General features: G+C 37.7%; 2 protein-coding genes across 2 annotated transcripts; both read right to left on the reverse strand.

Annotated features, from left to right (window-relative positions):
* Positions 1 to 3,580: 3,580 nt before the first annotated feature.
* Positions 3,581 to 13,186, reverse strand: LOC141438589 (facilitated trehalose transporter Tret1-like). Its single transcript, XM_074102454.1, has 5 exons — positions 12,920 to 13,186; positions 12,436 to 12,565; positions 10,841 to 10,986; positions 5,452 to 5,964; positions 3,581 to 5,289 (listed from the first exon to the last, which is right to left on the reverse strand). Exons 1-5 carry the CDS (start codon positions 12,959 to 12,961, stop codon positions 4,843 to 4,845), a joined length of 1,278 nt encoding a protein of 425 aa, XP_073958555.1. The 5' UTR covers positions 12,962 to 13,186; the 3' UTR covers positions 3,581 to 4,842.
* A 940-nt stretch (positions 13,187 to 14,126) lies between these two features.
* LOC141438798 (uncharacterized) lies at positions 14,127 to 20,455 on the reverse strand. The gene is made up of 6 exons (XM_074102770.1): positions 20,313 to 20,455; positions 19,985 to 20,204; positions 19,235 to 19,420; positions 17,814 to 17,961; positions 15,692 to 15,929; positions 14,127 to 15,165 (listed from the first exon to the last, which is right to left on the reverse strand). The coding sequence occupies exons 1-6, from the start codon at positions 20,327 to 20,329 to the stop codon at positions 15,126 to 15,128; spliced, it is 849 nt and encodes a 282-aa protein (XP_073958871.1). The 5' UTR covers positions 20,330 to 20,455; the 3' UTR covers positions 14,127 to 15,125.
* Positions 20,456 to 21,939: the final 1,484 nt, after the last annotated feature.

Consider the following 21,939-nt stretch of genomic DNA (forward strand, 5'->3'; position numbering starts at 1 on the left):
GTTGGGAACAGATTTTGGCCGTTAAATTCAATCAACCAGACTTTGGTAAATATTTGTATTAAAACACATTGGTACGAGTGAGAACCCATCCTTACATCCGAGGGAAGCTACTGTGTTCTATAGTTTAAGATGATCAATATTTTGTATTGAACGTGTAAATAATGTTACTCGTAGTCGATGTATATTAAGCGCCCATCTTAGGCACCTCTCTGGCATACAACTAGACTGCCCTGTAAGAAAATTTGTGCTAGTAGCGTTACATTGCGTGGTTCAGTACAGGAGCGGGCGTTCCGTCGCCGTAATGGAACGCTACTATTGCAACAAGATGAATTATGTGACCTTTTTCCAAGTGCAGTTTCTAGTGTGTCAGATTGTATTGTTTTAAGAGCTTGCGGCGAACGCCGCCTTAACTGACTTAAGCTGAATTTTACTTTTTATTATATATTTTTTTGTTTAATAAATACGTTATATGACAAGTTTTGTGATTATTTGGATGTGTAGATCGAGGCGCGCTTTTTGTACGAACGTGGGGCCCCGTAAAGAAATTAGTGGTCGCTGTGTTGCGGTTGTTATCTTTTTTTTATTTAATGCTGGGTTAACATTTTAGGTGGTTTGGTGATTTTGACTCAATTTTGCCAAAGTTTATTCAGCCTGTTCTTCTAAACGGCCAGCAATGCACCCGAAATTCATCTTTAAAATGTCCACGGGCGGCGTCACACCCGCCTGCTTGTTTTTCTACCATAAAGATCACTGATAGTCAAATTTGAACTTCTTATTATTTTGTCAACTTAAAACCTAACGTTAATGAAAAAGACGTGGAATTGTTAAATTCGATCAAGTGGATATTTCGAGAAGTGGCAATGAGAACTACAAGCGGCCGCAAAATGTCAAATATTTCGAAACGTTTTCGTTTTTCATTTTTGCGTAGGGCAAAACAGCTTCCTAATATGTCAACCCACTATTAAATGGGTAAAGCTCAGAAGCATTTCAACTACCGCATCAAAAATCAACGAACAAGGAACTTGCCACACTGGGTGCTATTCAATGGCATTCAATGTGACAAAGCCGTTATGACTGTGTGTTTACGACTAGCGCCACCTACTACGCATGAACTGGCGCTTGTGTTCTACATCGCGCTATCGAGGTTTTTAAACCCTGATGCGTAAATACAACTCCCGACTCTGTTTCTTTGGACTTCGATACTATCATAACAGCAGGCTGAAGAGAGACCTTTCTATTGCGATATATCTCCACACGACTGTATTAACAACTACCAGCACCATAAGTGAGACGTGTGTTCGCGGAAAAGCAAAGTTTTTTTACATCCAAACGGCGGTTGGAATGCTCCGAGCCTTACCCAAATACAAAACTAGTCCGATGATGTGGCATTTGACCATTTTGAGGGATGAACTGTCTGTATGTTATACTTAACAGCGACTAAGTCGAGCCAATTTGAAATTTAACGTATGAGTTAAGTCCAGAGACCTAGCAAGAGAAATCGTGCAAGTTGCATTACATTGCGGCGGTAGATTGGCTACTTCAATCTCGTTAGCTTTACGGCCTCGCAATGTATTTCTTCTTGCACAATATTTCTTGCGGTTCTAAATTGGGCTTTGAAATTTGATTTATAAAGTGGGCCACAGCCCGGCCATCAGTAGTCTTATGTTTGGATTGTTATTAGTTATAGCTGCGATACGTTTGATGACGCCGACTTTGAAGTCTATTCCATTCTTTTTGATAATTTTTCTTTTACAAAGTTGCCATATTCAAGCATTTTACATCAGTGTGACAACCCAACCACCCTACTTTAATTTCATTCGTGGTGGTCATAAGTTGAACCTTTTTAACCGGTAGCTTATAAACCTCTAGAGGTTTATAAGTTTTTTGCAGTTAGTTACCTAGGGTAACTAACTGCAAAAAGTTTGGCACAACTATAACAGAAACTATACTCAGCGGCACAAAATTAGGCTCACTCTACATACAAAAATTCCTATTACTGCATTTGAGGGCCACATTTTCTGTCGCTCAGTATATCTTATACAACTATATGGTCTGTCGCACAACGGAATGTTTCGTACTTCTTTTAATTAACTTATGAATAGTGGTGATGGATATATTATTATCAATTTTATACATAACCTAAACCTGAACAATTTTTTATTAGCTTACCCTTGTAATGGTTGTTATATTATTCTTTGATCCACAATTTTTTTAAATTAAAATGTCGGCGCATCATTCGCGTTGTCGTTTCAAAATGGCTGTTAAAGTAGTTTAATATAAGTTGAATGCCTTTTTACGTTTGTTAATCACACCGCTGCTCCTTCATCACGACGCATCCCGTACTAATGTAAGAGATATAGAGAAGTTTCTAGAAGTATAAGGCGAAGGTGAGTCTTCCTTTAAATGACCTTCCGAAGGAACAGACCTGAAGCTGCATTCATTCAAAGTGAAAAAAATAGTAAAAGACAAAAGCTGTCTTTTTCTCCGGACATAAAGTTAGTGACTTGTTATTTTTTAGTGGGCTATTTTTATAAGTGCTTTAGAAAAAGACAAAAAGATTTGTTATCTTTAACTTTTGTACCATAGTCCCATAGGAAAGACCGAATGAAATTCTGTATTTGGACTTGTTATTATTAGACACCCCTTAGGGTATACGTTTAATTTGTCTTATGTAAAGGCAATTTTTAGCTCTGTTATAAATATGTAAAATACCATTTTTTTTTTTGTAAAACTGCACATAACTACAAGTATATGGAAAAGTGTAGTGTCGGGATGCGTGCTTCAGGAATTATTTTTATTGTCTATATGTATGGATCTGTATGGTAGTGCTTTTTTACGCTGTTGCGTTTCGCGGGGATGTATGTAACATGTTGTATTGTACAGATAGTTAAGTGGATGTAGTCTGTCGTGCAACAATACTGGCCGGATGCGCCTTTATTGTATTTAAATTTACCTTAGCCACTCAAAGGGCTATAGCCATGTATGGTTGGACGGACAGACAGATATCATGTACCAAATAATATAGAAAATTATAGAAAAATATTTTGTTTTTTATTTCTTTTCCTTATTAATAATTAACAATTAATAGTTAAGTTATTTAGCGACACATTATTAATAAATAGGTATGGTATAGTAAGTACTTTTTGGTAGACTATTAAAATAATTAATTAACTAACTAAATAAGCTTAGGAAAGTTGAAAAATCCCAGACTTATTTTTCAAAACGACCGGGTGCGATTCCTGAACTGGGTACAATTCTTTTTTAAATGTATGAATGCAGTTTTTCTTGTTACTAAAATCGATGACATGGTTCCTAAGAACAGATCTTCGTATGTTCGTGTATGTTTCCCATACTGACCGATCTAAATGTTGCACTATATTAAGTACATATCATTTATAAAGGAACAAGCCTTTTCGTTGCAAGCCATTACACTATCAATGACTATCATTCAATTATTCAATTAATTCGTGTCAGCTCTTGTAACGATGACGACCTGTACAGTCACGTCTAAAAGTATGTATACACAAAAAAAATTAAAATATGTAGACACACATTTTCATCATAAATATGTATCTATTACTGACACCAAAAATTGTATTCATTAAACTGTTTCAGTATTATGTAATCACAAAATGCTTCAGAAAGTTGCATACTTAAATAAATTCCATTTAAATGTATCCACCTCGTAGGAAAAAATAAGTATACATAAATGGGTTCCATATACATATAACCACACCAATTTGGCAAATATTTGTATACGCCGTTTGATTCATAAATATGTATCCAGACTGCAACAACAAACCTTGTCTGACTGGAATAGAATCGTAAGTTGTATATTTAACTGATTTGACAATTCACGAAAACAGTGCGGACTTGTCACTGCATACGTCTATCTCACGATTATTCTATGACGCCCTTGACAGTCCTTAGATTGAATTGACTTGTAAATATTGAGTATTTCAGTTTAGGGTCATTCTCAGAAAGGTGCACTAAGCATTTTTTTGTTTTTATTTTAATTATATTGTTAATTGTTAGTGGTAGAGCCGCACTGTAGCCAGTTCTTGGTTTACAATGATTAAAGATTGCAAATTATAGATGCTTCAGTGGATCTGTCCTCAGTGGATGACCCGAATAACTTGATCGCTTTGGCTTAGTCGATATTAATGACCACTCTGGACGTTTCCAAGTATTTGGTGATCTTGATGGTGTATAAAAAATTAAATATATCCATACCAAATTTCATCCAGCTCACTCCAGTCAGTTCATCCCCCATTTTCTCCCCTTAAAGGTTGCTTTTGGAGATAAAAACTAAGTACCCTATGTTCAGCCCATTGACAGTCGAAACCAGTCGGTCGGTTTTCACAAATAAATAGAGTGATTCACGGTGTCTATGTATACCGTAACCGTGTTGTGCCGGAACGGGTCACCAGTATATAATATTATTTTAATGGAGTATGGATTCGTAGTATGTATGTCCCTGCCCGCATGCAGGTTACGAAAGAGACAGACATGTAATCTTAACAAAACAGTAATTCTTCAAAACGAATCAAAATATCTACTTATTTTTGCCTACGAGGTGGATACATTTAAATGGAATTTATTTAAGTATGCAACTTTCTGAAGCATTTTGTGATTACATAATACTGAAAAAGTTTAATGAATACAATTTTTTGGTGTCAGTAATAGATAAATATTTTGATACAATGTATGACTACATATTTATGCAACCTTGTTTTGTATACATATTTTTAGACGTGACTGTACATATTTGATTTTTATATTTCACTTAATAATAGGTTTTGTCATAGAAAATTGGACCTATTTTAATTTCTGCCAAAAAAATCACAGCTTATCTTCTTCGACAGTCTTCTGTCCGGCCCTAAGCGGTTCAATTTCCCGTAACTCTTCAACCGGTACCAACGGCTTCCCTCTAAAGTGTTCCTCGATCTGTTGCAACGTCCTCCCTTTAGTCTCCGGTAGCAGAAACCAAGTGACAACCACCCCGTACGCCAAAATAACACTGTATATCGCATATGTCCCGTGCAAGCCTGTACTTGACAATAACCCTGGAAAGGTTTTTAATATCATAAACATGGTAGCTGCTACAGTTATAACACTAACAGTTCCCAGAATGCTTCTATATTGCAACGGGAACACTTCCCCTGTTATAACGTTTGCCATCGGCACCATGCCAAAACCTATCGACGCCATTTGAAGATTGAGGAGTAAAACTGGTATCCAAGTGGCGTCATAGGCCAAGATACCGTTAAGCTTTCCGTACACGTATTCCTACGCAGAGCGCGCAAGCCGAAAACATCAAGGTCCGTCGACGAACTTTGGCAATCGCAAAAACCGCGACACCGTTCACTATCAGTCTTAGCACATCTAGTTGTATCATCCAGAAATTTGCATGTTCCGCGTTCACCATAGCACCTATAATCTCTGGGAATAACTGGGTAATGTGATACTACCGCAAAACTGCGCTAGCAGATACACATGCATTGCCAGCGCTACCGGTTTATACACCTCCTTTTTCCTAGCAATGAGCTTCAATTCTTCAAACTTTGACACATTCTCTGCTACTTCATTCTGTTTCGCTATTATTCTAGCTTGGATCATCTTCTCCAACTCCTCATTTTCTTCTTCCCCCCGTAGCCAATGGAAGGCGTCTCTACATTCTTCAAATCTGTCTTTAACTGCTAACCAGCTTGGTGATTCTGGTGAGTATAATGTCATGATTAAACTTGCTAGAGGGAATAGACAGCATATTAGAGCAGAGTATTCCCAGCGTAGTAGAGAGCCTATGAGGTGCACGAGGCCTATGCCGGTGGTCTGCGAGAGGGAGATGGTGGTAAGGAAGCTGCCGCGGTAGCGAGGGCTGGTGTACTCCCCGATCAGAACTGGCCGGAGAGGCATGATGATCCCGTACGATATGCCCTGGATGACTCGGCCGACGATCAGTGTCTGTGGACAAAGTCAGTCAGTGATTTTGTGTTGGAGAATTGGGTTTAAAATTACCAGAGCAATATCTTACCACTATATGTATTATGTATATATGGATACTAAAGGAAAGTGGGCGAAAGTTACAAACGCATGCATGCACTCCTAGCAAACGAGTGCGTTAAGTATTTTTTGAGGTAGGTATGTAAGCGATATAACAAAAAATAATAAATAAATAAATATCACGAGACAATTCACACCAATTGACCTAGTCCCAAAGTAAGCTTAGCAAAGCTTGTGTTATGGGTACTAAGCAACGGATAAATATAATTATATAGATATAGATACATACTTAAATACATATTAAACACCAAGACCGAGAACAAACATTCGTATTTTCATACAAATATCTGCCCGACACGGGAATCGAACCCGGGACCTCAAGCTTCGTAGTCAGGTTCTCTAACCACTAGGCCATCTGGTCGTCTAAAAAATAAAAATAAAAATCCGATCCCACTTTTTTCTATCTGAACAATATGTATTAATTGGGTCGTTCAACTTGGAACGACTCCGGCCTTCACGTCCCACTGCATTGCACAGGCGCCCTCTCAGAATGAGAGCACTTGGGCCGTAGTTCCGAGAGCACGCGAGGCCAATGCGGATGCACAACTTCACACACACACACAATTGAAATTCTTCACAGGTGTGTGCAGCTTTCCTCGCGATGTTTTCAGAGCTCGAACCCACACACAACCCTCTGCTTGAAACGCCATTGGTCAAACAGCCTACCACGGTTTTTTTATAAGATGCTAATAATATACGATAATATCATGTAAATATTACACGTAGGCAATAATCTAATGTACAAATAGCTCGGAAACTCAGCTTATCAACCAAGGTTAAGTAAGTAACACTTGACGACTGACCACTCGAGATTTGTTATGATTCTATGTATCAGTTAGTACCAATTACTTACGCCGTTTTCAAAGCCGACTAAATGTTAAAATGGAAGATTTTGCTCAAAAGTAATTCCGAAAGCTAGTATCTTGACCATATTTATTTATGTGTAATAATTAAATTGTACAGTCACGTCTAAAATATGTTACAAAAACAAGGTTGCATAAATATGTAGTCATACATTGTATCAAATATTTATCTATTACTGACACCAAAAAATTGTATTCATTAAACTTTTTCAGTATTATGTAATCACAAAATGCTTCAGAAAGTTGCATACTTAAATAAATTCCATTTAAATGTATCCACCTCGTAGGCAAAAATAAGTATACATGAATGGGTTCCATATACATATAACCACACCAATTTGGCAAATATTTGTATACGCCGTTTGATTCATAAATATGTAAACACGATTTGATATTTTGATTCGTTTTGAAGAATTACTGTTTTGTTAAGATTACATGTCTGTCTCTTTCGTAACCTGCATGCGGGCAGGACATACATACTACGAATCCATACTCCATTAAAATAATATTATATACTGGTGACCCGTTCCGGCACAACACGGTTACGGTATACATAGACACCGTGAATCACACTATTATTTGTGAAACCGCATCAAAATCCGTTGCGTAGTTTGAAAGATCTAAGCGTACAGACAAAAAAGCGACTTTGTTTTATACTATGGAGTGATGAATTGAAAGTAACTCTGTCTGTTCCGGTATCACGTCGAAACCGATTGGTTTCGACTGTCAGGGGCTGAACATAGGGTACTTAGATTTAACTCCAAAAGCAACCCTTAAGGGGAGAAAATGGGGGATGAACTGACTGGAGTGAGCTGGATGAATTTGGTATGGATATATTTAATTTTTTATACACCATCAAGATCACCAAATATTGGAAACGTCCAGAGTGGTCATTAATATCGACTAAGCCAAAGCGATCAAGTTGTTCGGGTCATCCACTGAGGACAGATCCACTGAAGCATCTATAATTTGCAATCTTTAATCATTGTAATTTTAATTATAGAAGACAGCTTCTGAATGACTAGCCAGCTCCTGCTTCACGTCGATATTCTGTGAGAGTGTTATACTACCCGGTCGAGCCCGCCCATTCGTACTGCAAACCAAGAACTGGCTACAGTGCGGCTCTACCACTAACAATTAACAATATAATTAAAATAAAAACAAAAAAATGCTTAGTGCACCTTTCTGAGAATGACCCTAAACTGAAATACTCAATATTTACAAGTCAATTCAATCTAAGGACTGTCAAGTGCGTCATAGAATAATCGTGAGATAGACGTATGCAGTGGATTCGATTTGTAGCATTCGAACATGGCGGATGTAGACGATATCTAATTTTGGTATTTCTGCTTCTTTGGCTAGTTGAAGTATAATTTTGATAGTGTTTTATGCGACGATTAACCTTAACAGTGAACAGTGATCACAAAATTCTATATTGCTCTCTTGTCTGACATTTTTTAATGCGCAAGTGGTCTCGGCGTGGTTTCTGGAATTTTGCTATCAAGTTGCAAAACTACAATCACCGTACAACATGCATAGGAAGAATATTATTTATCTTTAATTTAACTGACATTGGCCCAAGCCTTATGGCCGCCATTAAGAGGAATAAGAGGACGTATGCAGTGACAAGTCCGCACTGTTTTCGTGGATTGTCAAATCAGTCAAATATACAACTTACGATTCTATGCCAGTCAGACAAGGTTTGTTGTTGCAGTCTGATACATATTATGAATCAAACGACGTATACAAATATTTGCCAAATTGGTGTGGTTATATGTATATGGAACCCATTCATGTATACTTATTTTTGCCTACGAGGTGATACATTTAAATGGAATTTATTTAAGTATGCAACTTTCTGAAGCATTTGTGATTACATAATACTGAAACAGTTTAATGAATACAATTTTTGGTGTCAGTAATAGATACATATTTATGATGAAAATGTGTGGCTACATATTTTTCAATTTTTTTTGTGTATACATACTTTTAGACGTGACTGTACAATACAAGCAAAAAAAAATTGTTTTCTTTAATTTCAAAAAGGACCTTTAGTTGTGTGCCCCAGGGCCCCCATATGACCTAAATGGTGCTCCCACACTGGCTGTTATAAATGTTATATAACGTTATAAAACACGATACATTGTAACCCCCTTATTCATAAACGACAATCAAACCTATTTTAGTTAAAATTCCGCTAAAATTCGTTTGTCCTTATCTGTCACTCCGACATTTGTATTTGTTAGAAAGGGACAAAGCATTTGTTAGTTAACATAGGCTTGTTAAGTTTTATGAATAAGGGGGTAACACTTTTTAACTATTGTTACAACTTGTCGGATGTTTTAAAGGTATTAAGTTTTTATATAGTTACGAATAATAATTCTCAAGAAACGTAACTTCTAGCAATGAACGCTTCGATTGTGATTCCATTTGTAGCATTTACGCAAACAAACTTAACAGCAATGACAACGTAACACACACTCTCATAGACAAAGCTTGCCCGCGATTGGTCCGCGTAAGAGTCGGCGCTGCCCCCATGCGACAAGCGAGTGGCGATCTTACAATACGTGGATGGCATTATGCAGAATTATACTAAAATAAATAAGCTTGTTTACGATTTTACTTTTTTATTGAATGTTTTAAATACAACAATGAAAATAAATAATCTTTGTTATTACAATTACAGCAGGTGCTGACAAATCACCCCATAAAATGGCCAAACTGTTTGCCGACATAAATAATTGGCTAAAGGTTTGAACTTCAGCATAAAAATTTAAACATAACTAGAATAGTAGATTATACAACAAGAGAAGAAGATTATAATGAGGGCTATCGCGTATGAATTCGCCACTAGAGGCGCTAGTGTAGCGTGAGGTCTCCGAAATATCAAATCTCATAGTTTTCGGGTGAGCTACGCGGGTTTATTTATAATTAGAATAATTTTGTGAATATTTTGCAATATCTGAAATTAATTATGGCAAATATGCGTTCCGGGGCAATGAATGTCTGTGTTTTGAGACAGTTTGTCTTTCGGAAACCTTTGTCCTCCCTTTTTTCCGAACAAAACGGGGACTATGCAACACTGTGGCATGCTCGATATTTTTATAGTACGGTTTTAAGGTGTATTAAATATGATTTTATTTGAGCACATCACGTGAGAGTTATTATATATACTACATGGAAAAAATAATCTTAGTTACATGTTGCATAACACTTTCCAGGGTCGCCAAGTATGGTGTTTTAAATATTTATTTACTGGCATATGAAAAGAGAGACCTGTGTTTTTCATATCTGAATGGCTTCTACACCACTACACACAACACGACGGTATATTTTTTTAATTGATTTGCGTAAAAACACAATCACAAACTTAATCGAAACTTTCCACGGAGCGACTGCACGACTCAAGTTTTACGGCCGAACTGGCACGACGCGCGGTGTGTATTTTACGCCCGCCGCGGTAGGTATTCCGTGGAATGATTTTTCGGGCTTAGTTACGCTTGTAGAGAATTATTATTCGTAGAACACCACATATTATAATCCATACTTACTAATATTATAAATGCGAAAATGTGGGTTTGTATATTTGTGCGTCATTCACGTCGAAACGGAGCGACAGATCGACGTGATTTTTGGCATACAGATAGTTTATGGGCCAGAGAGTGATATAGGCTACTTTTTATCATTATTATATTAAAAATGCACAGTTCCCGAGGGAACAGCCGAACAGCGCGCGATAACCGAATTCCACGCAGGCGAAGCCGCGGGCAAAAGCTACTATGTTATAAAACAAGTGTTTCATAACGTTATATAACATTTATAACAGCCAATGTGGGAACACCATAAGACGGCTCAGCTCCCTTAGACATTGGGGTCCACCTGGATCACTTCGGGAGCCTCTAGTGTATAGTTACCGCGACATTGGGCGCGGCGGCGAGCACGAGCCAGCCGCTGATCCCGCAGCCTATGACGGCGTACGCGGCCGGCTTGCGCCCCAGACGGCCCATCAGCGCCGGCGCAGCCGCGTTGCCCAGGAGAATGGACAGCGCCATCACTGACGCTGGAATGTTAACAAGTTTTTTTATATATTATAATTCAAATCAAAACGTTTATTCGGTATCCTACCTATTCGCAGGAAATATTTTTTCTCAAATGTTTCATTTGTTTACTGTTTTTTTTTTTTATTCGACTGGATGGGAAACGAGCAAGTGGGTCACCTGATGGTAAGAGATTACCACCGCCCATATAGACACGTGCAACACAAGGGGGATTGCAGATGCGTTGCCAACCTAGAGGCCTAAGATGGGATACCTCAAGTGCCAGTAATTTCACCGGCTGTCTTACTCTCCACGCCGAAACACAACAATGCAAGCACTGCTATTTCATGGCAGGATTAGCGAGCAAGATGGTGGTAGCAATCCGGGCGGACTTTGCATAAGGTCCTACCACCTGCAAACCCTGCAAACCTGTTTTATTTCCCAACTCAATTTTCTCCTTATGGTTTTATAGAGTAGGTTAGGTAAGGTTTGTTTTATGAAAGTTCCGAAAAAAAATGGTTTCTGAGAAAACCGTGAGTTGGCAAATGAATAATATTTCCGTGAAATGGCAGAGAACCGTTTATTCTGTATGTAGGCCAGAAGGGGCTCTTTTGTACATCTGGCTCACTCTAACATCTGGTAGCATGGTGAATGGTTGCTGCTCTGAAGATGAGCTCGAAATGCGTCAGTGGTGGTGGTAATAGATGGGTTTGTGTGATTTGTGTGTGTTCTTACAGTGTGGAGGTGGAAGAACTGCATGGACATACATTTCTTGCATAAACATAGAGAGCTGTCATAAGGTTGCGGGTGAGCAAAGTTATTGTTTTAGTTCATTGATATGGACCTCCGCATTGTAACGCTTGATTCAATGAAATAAGCCATAGCAAGCGGATTTTTTTAATAAACGAAACGAAACAGGTAGTATGCACCTTTATGTTGAATGTTTAAAAAAAATACAGGGTGGCTCATTTAGATCGCTCAACATGGGAGTCTGAAACTATAAGACATAAGAAGATCTGCTCTTAGGAACCTTACCTTATACTCTTAGTAAACAAGAAAAACTGCATTCATACATTTAAAAAAAAAGTGTACTGTTTGGGAATTGAATCTGATCATTTTGAAAAATAAAACTTACATTATTTCTATCTGGATATTGGTAGTGTAGGTCATGATCAATAAATTTTATCATAAAATACGATATCTAGAATGAATAAATTCATTGTAAGTATTACATATTTTTAATAATGTAAGTTTTTTTGCAGTATTCAACATGCAGTTTTTCTTGTTACTAATATCGATGATGTGGTTCTTAAAAACAGATCTATACCATTTATGCCGTTGTGTGTGAAGTTCCCAATCTGTACTAGGCACATGTAGCAACTACCCAACCCCTCTAATTCCAAAATGAGGCCTGGACTTTGTACTGGGATGTAGCGGAGATGAGTTATCTAACCTGCAACATTGCTACCGACCGATCCAGGAGTCTGTTTCCTTGCTGGTGTGGATCGGCCCCGTCTTCAGCTGCGGCAGGAGCACCGCAGGGAAGCCGGTGGCGCAGCCCTGGCCAATGATGTTGCAACACACAGCGCATGTCACGAAGCACTACAAAAATAAAATTTAGCCATGAGTCATTGTATGCTTTATAAAGAATCAATTAATAACACTAAGAATATCAGCTGAATGTATTTTAAAAGCACAAATTGTTTTTCAATGTAATATAAACTTTAAATTTATTATAGTGGATATTAATTAGATATTTAATTAAAATGAATTCAGGTAAAAACATACATATTTTATTACTTTAATATTATGATGATTCTTATTCTTTATTGAGTTAAATAAACATCCAACAAAGTAATTATTTTAAAAGACCTATTTAAAGTATTCAGGGTATCATTATTGCATCATCTTTTTCAGTAACAAGTGCTGACGCCGATTTTTAGCTTAGATACTTACTTGTTTTATAAATGGTGAAAATCTTTTTTCAGATTTAGGCATTTTATTTTTCGCTCTGTTCCCCGCGGAGAGCCGTTTCGTTATTTTAAGTTTAAGTATAAGAAAAAATTATTACTTTACTAAAGATTGTAGTGGACTAACAATTTTAAAAGTAAGTGTATTTTTCCATTGCAGCAATTCGAGTAAACAAACAAAATTCATAATTCAACTTTGCGAAAAGTACATTCGATTCCGCGACCGAGTAGGGAAATGTACTATGCTGTGCATGCTCGCTCGCTCAGCCAGCTCAGCTCAAACTTCACTCGCCAAAATGTCAATTTTCCAGTTGCCAGATGTGAAAATGTGCAATTCCTTGAAAAATATATGACGATTACGATTTTTGCACCTGATTTTTTCGTACTTACTTCAAGTCAAGCAAGATGACTGAGATCTGAGCGGAGTGAAAGAATTCTAATAAAACAAAAAATGCAATCACACATATTTGAACTAGTTGTTAATTGTTTCATACGAAATTGTGCGAAAACGGCTGCCATTATATTGAAGCATTTTTTCCTCAAAAATTTTACAGTTCTGGTAGGGTCCCGCATTCATATTTCTTCCACGTTGTTTTAATTTGATAGTGACACAATCCAAAATAAAGGGAGCGTTAAAATTGAACTTTGATTGAATAGTGACATAGGTATTTCAAAATGTAGGTATACTGACCAAAGATACTGCCCTAGAATTTTGACTTGTGTCACTATCGCACTTTAGATATCTAATTACAAGCTTTTACTTATCTTACCGTGATAGTATGGGTCAAATCTTGGAAGTTCCAAAAATTTACAGGAGATTCAGTCAAAATTAACACAATACCCTCCTGAAATATTCTAAAGTTGCAGATAGGGGATAGGGATTTAACATATTTTTATTTACAAGCTTCAATTTAACTTCTCGTACATTATTTGTTTGTTTCCAATCTTGCAAGGTTTTGATCCACTTCCAGTAGTCGGAATACCTAAGGCCGAATTATCTAACGCGTAGACGTTCACGATCGCTTTCGCCGTCTCTTTCTAACCTCGTCTCATGCCGTGTTCCAGAAACAAGTGTGCATCCGAAGCTTCCAGTAAAAAAAATTTTAGAAAACTTTTTCCTTTACATTGCTGAGGCTACGGGAATCAGATAGTTTTAAAAGAAAGACGAAGTAGTTATAGTATATTTTTATGTTTGCTTATTTTACACTTATTTACAATATATAAAGCAAATTTACATATCTATGTAGCTATATTTACAATACAATGACTATTGTAGGTACACAGCAAATAGTAAGCGATACAGAAAACAGGAACACAGAAAGAAAATTGCAAGGTTAACAATAGGCGGCCTAAGAAATAAAATTCATTGATCAATATTTTTAGGTAAATCACACTTTTTTTTCAGATTGATGATCCTTAGGTTGTGCATGGACAGTTCAATAAATAAACACATCAGGGTTTCTTGGCACTAGATGGCGTTGGTATCGTGCGGACCGTTTTACAACTCTGACATTACTTAATGAGGGCTATCGTTTTTGTCTCACTAGATGGCGCACTGTTGCGTGAGGTTTTTAAGTATGGCTTTCAAAGTCTGTTATTACGGGCGTGAAAACAAAGTTTAGATTAAAATCATATTTAATACACCTTAAAACCGTACCATAAAAATATCGAGCATGCCACAGTGTTGCATAGTCCCCGTTTTGTTGAACCAAAGACCTAAATGAACCAATCACAAGCAAGGCTGTAACATCCAACAGACTTCTCGATACTAACGCCATCTAGCTACTAAGTTTATAACCCAGAGTCGGGGATGTTTCGTCTCTAGCCATACACGTCCCACTGCTGAGCACAGATCTCTTCTTACAATGAGAAGGCTTGGGCTTTAGGCCCTTGTCCCAAAGCGGTTTGGGAGCTTCACACACAGCATTCAACTTTTCAACCGCACAATTCTCTGCTCGAGAGACCATAGTTCAAACTGGGCTGCCACACAGCGCTAGCCATTGATCAAGGTAGAGCGAGATGTCTACACCGCATCCGTGCCTCTCACAAGGCGTCATCATTTTATTCTGCACTGGATACTGGAAATTGGCGCTCCTTGCCATCTGGCACCTAGATCGACCACTTCTCTACCAGGGCCAGTGCTGTTGCCACAGTTTTTTCCAAGTCAGTGGTGTGACCAGTTTTTTTCTGGGTTAATGATCATTGGCAACCATTCCGTCTGTTGTTCCAAATCTGAAAAAAAAAAAATGTATAAACATTCTGCTAATAAAAAAAAACCTTGGAAATAACCTGTTTTTGTTTACTGTTTTAAAATCGTAAATATGTGTATGTATGTCTGTTACTCTTTCACACTGAAACGGCTAGACATCTTTTTTTTTTTTTTTTTAATTTATTTAATTTAAAAACAATTAATTATTACATTTAGTGTTACTCGCCAAACTGTAACGTTTATTGGCGAGAAGCGCTCAATTTATTTTAACTTAAGTACATAACTACCTAACCACCTCATTCTACATTGTCTCATTCTACATCTGGAATAACTATATAGTATAGCTTTGTATTGATATGCAAATAAACTAGAATCTTCCTAGGGTAAAGCAAGAGGAGCGGTCGCTCTAGTCTAGGCGTTTGATTGGCCTGGCTCCTTGTATAATTAAGCTTCCATAATACCTTTTGGACAGTAAATGTTATGTTTAATTTGTTTATTAAATATATTTGTATTTTTTAAGTGCATGGAAACAAAAAGGCTTTTATTAACCTTTTGGCCAGCGCGTCCGCGACCGCCTTCGCGATCATCTCCATGCCATGCGCAGTGGCGCGCGCGGCGGCGGCCTGCGCCTGCGCAGCCTGCGCCAATGCGTCGACGGCGTCCGCGACCCGCAGCAGCGCGGACGCCGTGCGGTCCTCCGTCTGCGAGAACAGACGCGCCACGTCCAAGCTGTCGCTGTCGGAGCCGTCGCTTGCGCCGTTGGTGTTGTGGACTCTTTTCCTTGGTCCTAAAAAATACATTACAATAAATATAACCTTTACACTTCTCGAGCTCGTAAAGTTCGTGTTTATGCAGGATTTAGGCAACATAAATGACTTTTTATGCTCTATTGCATGTAAAATCTTTGTCTAAGACCAAGGCAATCAGGTGCCAACAGCCACAAACAAGTTAAATTGCTTAGATGAATGATTGGTCTCGCGCGCTCGCTCGACTAGATACCGCCGGCGTACTTGTCAAATGCGGCAACAAATAGTACGCCGAAATCGGCGTACCTGAGCCCGAGGCAAGTCAGTCGCGTTGCAAACTGTGCGTAATGTGCATGTCCCGAATTTTTGTTAAATTTTGGTCATAAACCGAAGTAATATGCCAGTTTTCGCAGTGAAACTGTTTAAAAATAATACTACAAGAAATAAGAAGGACACTGGGATCACATACCATCAGTAAATATCGTATAATTTCGAAATTACAAAATAAAATAACATGAACCCTAAACGCCATTCTGTGTTGCCGCGTACACAAGAATCAAATTCCCCGTGGTTGAGATTTTAATAAATTGAATTTTATTGTTATCATCATTAAATGATGATAAATTTTAATAACTTATTTTATTTAAGTATCTAACGTAATTATTATATATACATAACCTAGTTCTATATTATTTAATGTTTATCTTTGTGATATTATACACTGAAGGTGTATAAATTGTTACCAGACACTATTTAATTAAGGGGTGAATGTGTCTTAAAATTAAAAATGTTTTTCGTCTTCCCAGTAAAAGCCCGATCAGCTGATTTACTTAGGTATTACGGGAAACGAAAAAATTTTTTTTTCGTATTTCTACCCATTTTCCTGAAATGTTAACTTTTTACCCGACTGCCGAAGGAGGGTTATGTTTTTCAAGCGTATGTAAGTATGTATGTATGCATGTACCTATGTATGTATATTTTGTAAACAATTATTTTTATTTTAGTTTTAATTAACCTGTAAATTATATTAGGTTTAACTATAGGTGCAACGTGTTAAGTACGCAAAACTTCTTAGTTGGTGACTCAGTCCATGAATTTTCAGTAATGATTTGTAAATATTGAATGTCCTAAATATATATATTTTTTAATTAAAAGTGAGGCCTGATCATTGATATACCTACATCATACCTACCATTTTTTTAAAGAAGAAACCTACGCCTAACCTATACACAAACATATGAATACATTCACTCTTAATTACTTCTTAATTTCTAAGTATTTCCCAAGATACATTTTGTAACCAGTAACTTAATAGACCACAGAATAATTTATTTTCCCAATAATTCGGGTAACAGTGGAGCAGCTGGCAACACAATTCGTCACGCACACTAGCATCCTTGCAAATTGTCTTACACCGTTCTTACGCACACTACAATATTGAGTTGCCGCATTCACGAACGTTTTGTTTTAGTTACCGCGGTATCTAGTCGAGCGAGCGCGCGAGACCAATCATTCATCTAAGTTAAATTGGTTTAAATTTTCTTAATAATTTGTAATTTCAAAAAAACTCAATCTAATATATAAAACTCTCATGTCACAGTGTTTGCAACAAAACTCCTACGAAGCGGCTTGACCCATTCTTATGGATTTTTTTGTGTATTCCGTAGGTCAGAGAATAGGACGTAAACTATTTTTTATACTTCTACGCGGACGGAGTCGCGGGCAACAGCTAGTAATCTAAATATAGCAATGCATGAAAAATAAGGTACCTAATGAGTAAACATTTTTTTTCAATGTTTCAATTTAATTTGAAGTGAACAGTAGTGTAAAACTCAAGCATTAAACCCATTTTCCTCTCGACGTACCTATCTTTCCAAGACAAGTTACGAATACAATTGTAAAATATTAGTCATCACAATACTAACGACTCCTTGTTTTTCTCGTTGAGGCTGCGACATGGGTGTATGAAGGCGCGGGGCGGGGCGGACTCGGGGGGCTCGGGAGGGTGTCGGGGCTGGAAGGGGCCGCGGGGGACCCCGGCGGAGAAGCCTTCAACATGGGCTCCTGGAAATCCTGAAATTAAAACATTAAAATTATTGGTTACCCAGTTCAGGCCTTTTGCAGGAGTCCATATGGGTAGCTATGTTTGTGCGACGCATGTACTTTCATGTAGGAAGCCACTTCACACAACACAAAATGCTAGTCCATTTCAAAGTCTATTTAAGTTAATAAATAATGGGAAACTTGACTAACACCAATTGATTATAGTCTCAAACTAAGCAAAGCTATGGATACTACTAGGCAACAGATAAACATACTTATATCACGGGACAATTCACCAATTGACCTAGTCCCAAAGTAAGCTTAGCAAAGCTTGTGTTATAGGTACTTAGCAACGGATAAATATAATTATATAGATAGATACATACTTAAATACATATTAAACACCCAAGACCCAATACAAATATCCTACAAATATCTGCCCTGACACGAGAATCATACCCAGGACCTCAAGCTTTGTAGTCACGTTCTCTAACCACTAGGCCAGCTGGTCGTCAACTTATAAATATAGATAAATACATATCAAACATTCAAGACCCGAGAGCAAACATTTGTACTATTCATACAAATATCTGCCCTGGCCGGGACCACTTGGCCATCGGGTCGTCAAAATGATGATCAGTTTTTTTTTCTCTTTTTTTTTTGAGGCTTTGAACACTCCAGGTGATCATGTCAGCCTCATGGGTGCTCGCTCATTTTTCCTACGCAAGGGACATATTAAAAAATTGGTAAATGCTAATGGCTTTGTCAGATGTTGGCTCTGAGAGCCAACAATTGACCTGGCCATTGTGCATGGGGCCCAAACCCCCAAGTACCCTTCTCCTCAAGTCTGAGTTTCGAGCACATTCCAACAACAAATGGGACAAGTCATCTACCTTCCAGCAAATCTCACACAGAGGTGATGGTTTAACTCTCATCATGTGTAAGAATTTGTTTGTTGGTATGTGTCCGGAACTAGCTAGCTTTAACTAGCTTGGATGGTTCTGTACCAGACCCCAACACCCCTGGATACACACTGCTCACATGATCAAAGTTAAAGTGTCATTAACAGCCATTAATATTATAAAAAATAACTGCTTGTATTTAAAAAGGGCATGATATGAATACTATGAATTAAAAAAAATAATAACAAGTGCGTTTCTGACAAACACACTAAGTTTGTACAAATTTGACTGCAAAAAGTAAGTTTGTATTTTTGTAGGGATATGAAAAATAAAGTTAGAATTCAACAGTTTTGTATAAGATCCCTTGTGCCCAATTGGTGTAAATAATTTGTATGATTTACCTCAGAATTCATAGAATTGTCAACAGGGTCTCCAGGCATACTGCCGCAGGCGAACAGTGGTCCCAGGACAGGAAGTACTTTCATGTCCAACTCTGTCAGCTTAGTGTTTGTTGTCTGGCCACTATTCAGCGCCGCTTTTACCATTTTGACTCTGCTCTTTAATTTGTTTTTGTAGTTGCTCCAGAACTGGAAAGTGTATTTAATGTGGACATACCTTTTATTAAGCATTTTATTGTTAGAAGACAAATATTCAGATAAATCATTTTATGTGAGCCAATATGGACCCTTTTTAATGATTGATTCCAGTCAAATTTGCTATTGGTCTGGTTATTATCTCATCTCATCCCAGCCTATATGCGTATCACTGCTGGGCTCAGGCCTCCTCTCAGAATAAGAAGGCTTGGGTTGTAGTTCCCATGCGGTCCCAGTGTAGATTGGGAACTTGTAGTTATTTAATATCTTTACTAATATTATAAATAAGAAAGTAACTCTGTCTGTCACCTCTTCATTCTTAACCAATTTAGACGAAACTAGGTATGAAGGGAAGGACATTGTCTGATGACATTTATGCGATTTTCTGGGATAAAAACTATCTAGTTTTGACATAAACAAACTTTTGGCAGATGGAGTCGCGGGCAACAGCTACAGCAGAGTTAAAAATATATTTTAATGTAATTGCATTGAAGAAAGTTATGTCAAAGTTTTATAACATATATATTCCATTTAAGTAATAAAAAATTTAGTACATACTGCACTCCAGCCCTTGGCATCCTTGCGAGCCCCACCAGGAATGCGATTCAGCATACCGGTGACTGTTTCCCAAGCCTTCTGACTTTTATACCGCCCCACCCTGGAGTTTGAATACGACATCGCTAATTCCTGATTGGATATTAAGTAATCGAAGAGGGCATCGACCTGGTGATATGTAACGCGACGCCCCCTAGGCTTAAAAGTTGGTTGGTGAGGGAATCTGGAATAATAACCGCTTTAACGTAACCTGTAATTTACGAGTACGAATTATTTTGTACAAATTCACAGCAACTATGTTCGCTGAACTTATTAAAATGCAGTAACAAACCTGCTCGCGGTACTCATAGTTATTTTTTTACATTAGTTTTAAGTTAGACACAGTTTGGAAACGGTGTCGGTTTGTTTTTATTTTGTTTCGCTTCGCACGGCGTCCTACAAGACGGGACATCTTGTCGTGGAAAATGACATTGACAGTCGAAAGCAATGTTGCCAGGCCCGCGGCAAAATAAAATAGCAAAGGGTACTAAGCCCATAAAGCATCGTGTCATTTGGGCTGTTTTATTAAAAAAATAGTATTAGCAAGCGCTAACTGCACGCATCGCATGCAGCGGATTTGCGCTCACTCCGTGCACTTGCAGCAGCTAGCGTAGGTCCTTACAGTCTTTAAGCTAAGCCGCGAACGGACTGACATACTAAAATATACTTATTGAATAGTGTAAATGTTTACCTACGAGTTTGAGTAATTATTTCCTAAATTTCAATGAATCAAACAATACATACTATTACTCCTTCACTACTTCACACATATTGATCATTTTCCTGTTGTTCTTGTATTTGATAGGTACAGTCAACGTCATAAATAAGTGATCACTTTTGTACCTTGTCGTTTTCAGTCGGTACACAATTTCGTATGGCTTTTCAAACATGACGTCAAAATGACAAGGTACAAAAGTGATCACTTATTTTTTATGACGTTACGTCCACCTAATCTACCACAACCTACCTAGGTACCTTAGAAAGATCTAAATAAATATAAATAAAAATCATTTAAAGAAATCCTTAAACTTCTAAACTACATAATTTATTGAATCAGGCGTTACTAAGCGGAGGTCCATATCAATGAACTAAAATAATTTCCTTGCTCACCCGCGACCTTACGATAGCTAAGCTTATGCAAATATGCGTGTTCATGCAGTTCCTCCACCTCCACACTGTAAGAACACACACAAATCACACAAACCCATCTATCACCACCACCACACTACACTGACGCGTTTCGAACTCAAACAGAGCTCATCTTCAGAGTGACACAACCGTACACCATGCTACCAGTTGTTAGACCACAACACAACTAACTAGAGTCTAGTCTAGTCTCGACGTGATCCACATGGCTAAGTATATGAACGCCTCGGGTAAAATGGCTTGTTTTATGCTCTTGTTGTACAATCTACCATTAAATAATAGTTTGAGAGAGTACTCAAAAGTATATTTGTCTTTTTTCTACGCCAAAGCTTAATAAAGTTATGTTCTTCGCACCAGCGGAAAGTACGCTACTTTCGCTGCCGCACAGGATGGTAGACCTATGCACGGGGTGGAATTCACCTCCTTTCGCAGTGAACGTGTCTAAGATGTGATATTATTGTGTGTTCTATGTCTTGTGTGTATACAGCGCTGGCTATATTTTTATTTGGATATAGGTAGTGTAGGTCATAAGCAATAAATGTTAGTCTAAAACACGGTATCTAGAATGAATAAAATGCATTGTAGGTATTTCGTTATCTTTAATTACAAGTTTTTTTTAAATGTATGAATGCAGTTTTTCTTGTTATTAAAACCGATGACATGGTTCCTAAGAACAGATCTTCGTATGTCTTATAGTTTCAGACTTTCGCATACTGACTGCTATGAATGTTACACCCTGTAGAGTAGCATACAGTCAAATCTAGTCAAACAAA

This window comes from Choristoneura fumiferana, chromosome 19, assembly GCF_025370935.1.
Source record: "Choristoneura fumiferana chromosome 19, NRCan_CFum_1, whole genome shotgun sequence".
Classification (NCBI taxonomy): Eukaryota; Metazoa; Arthropoda; class Insecta; order Lepidoptera; family Tortricidae; genus Choristoneura; species Choristoneura fumiferana.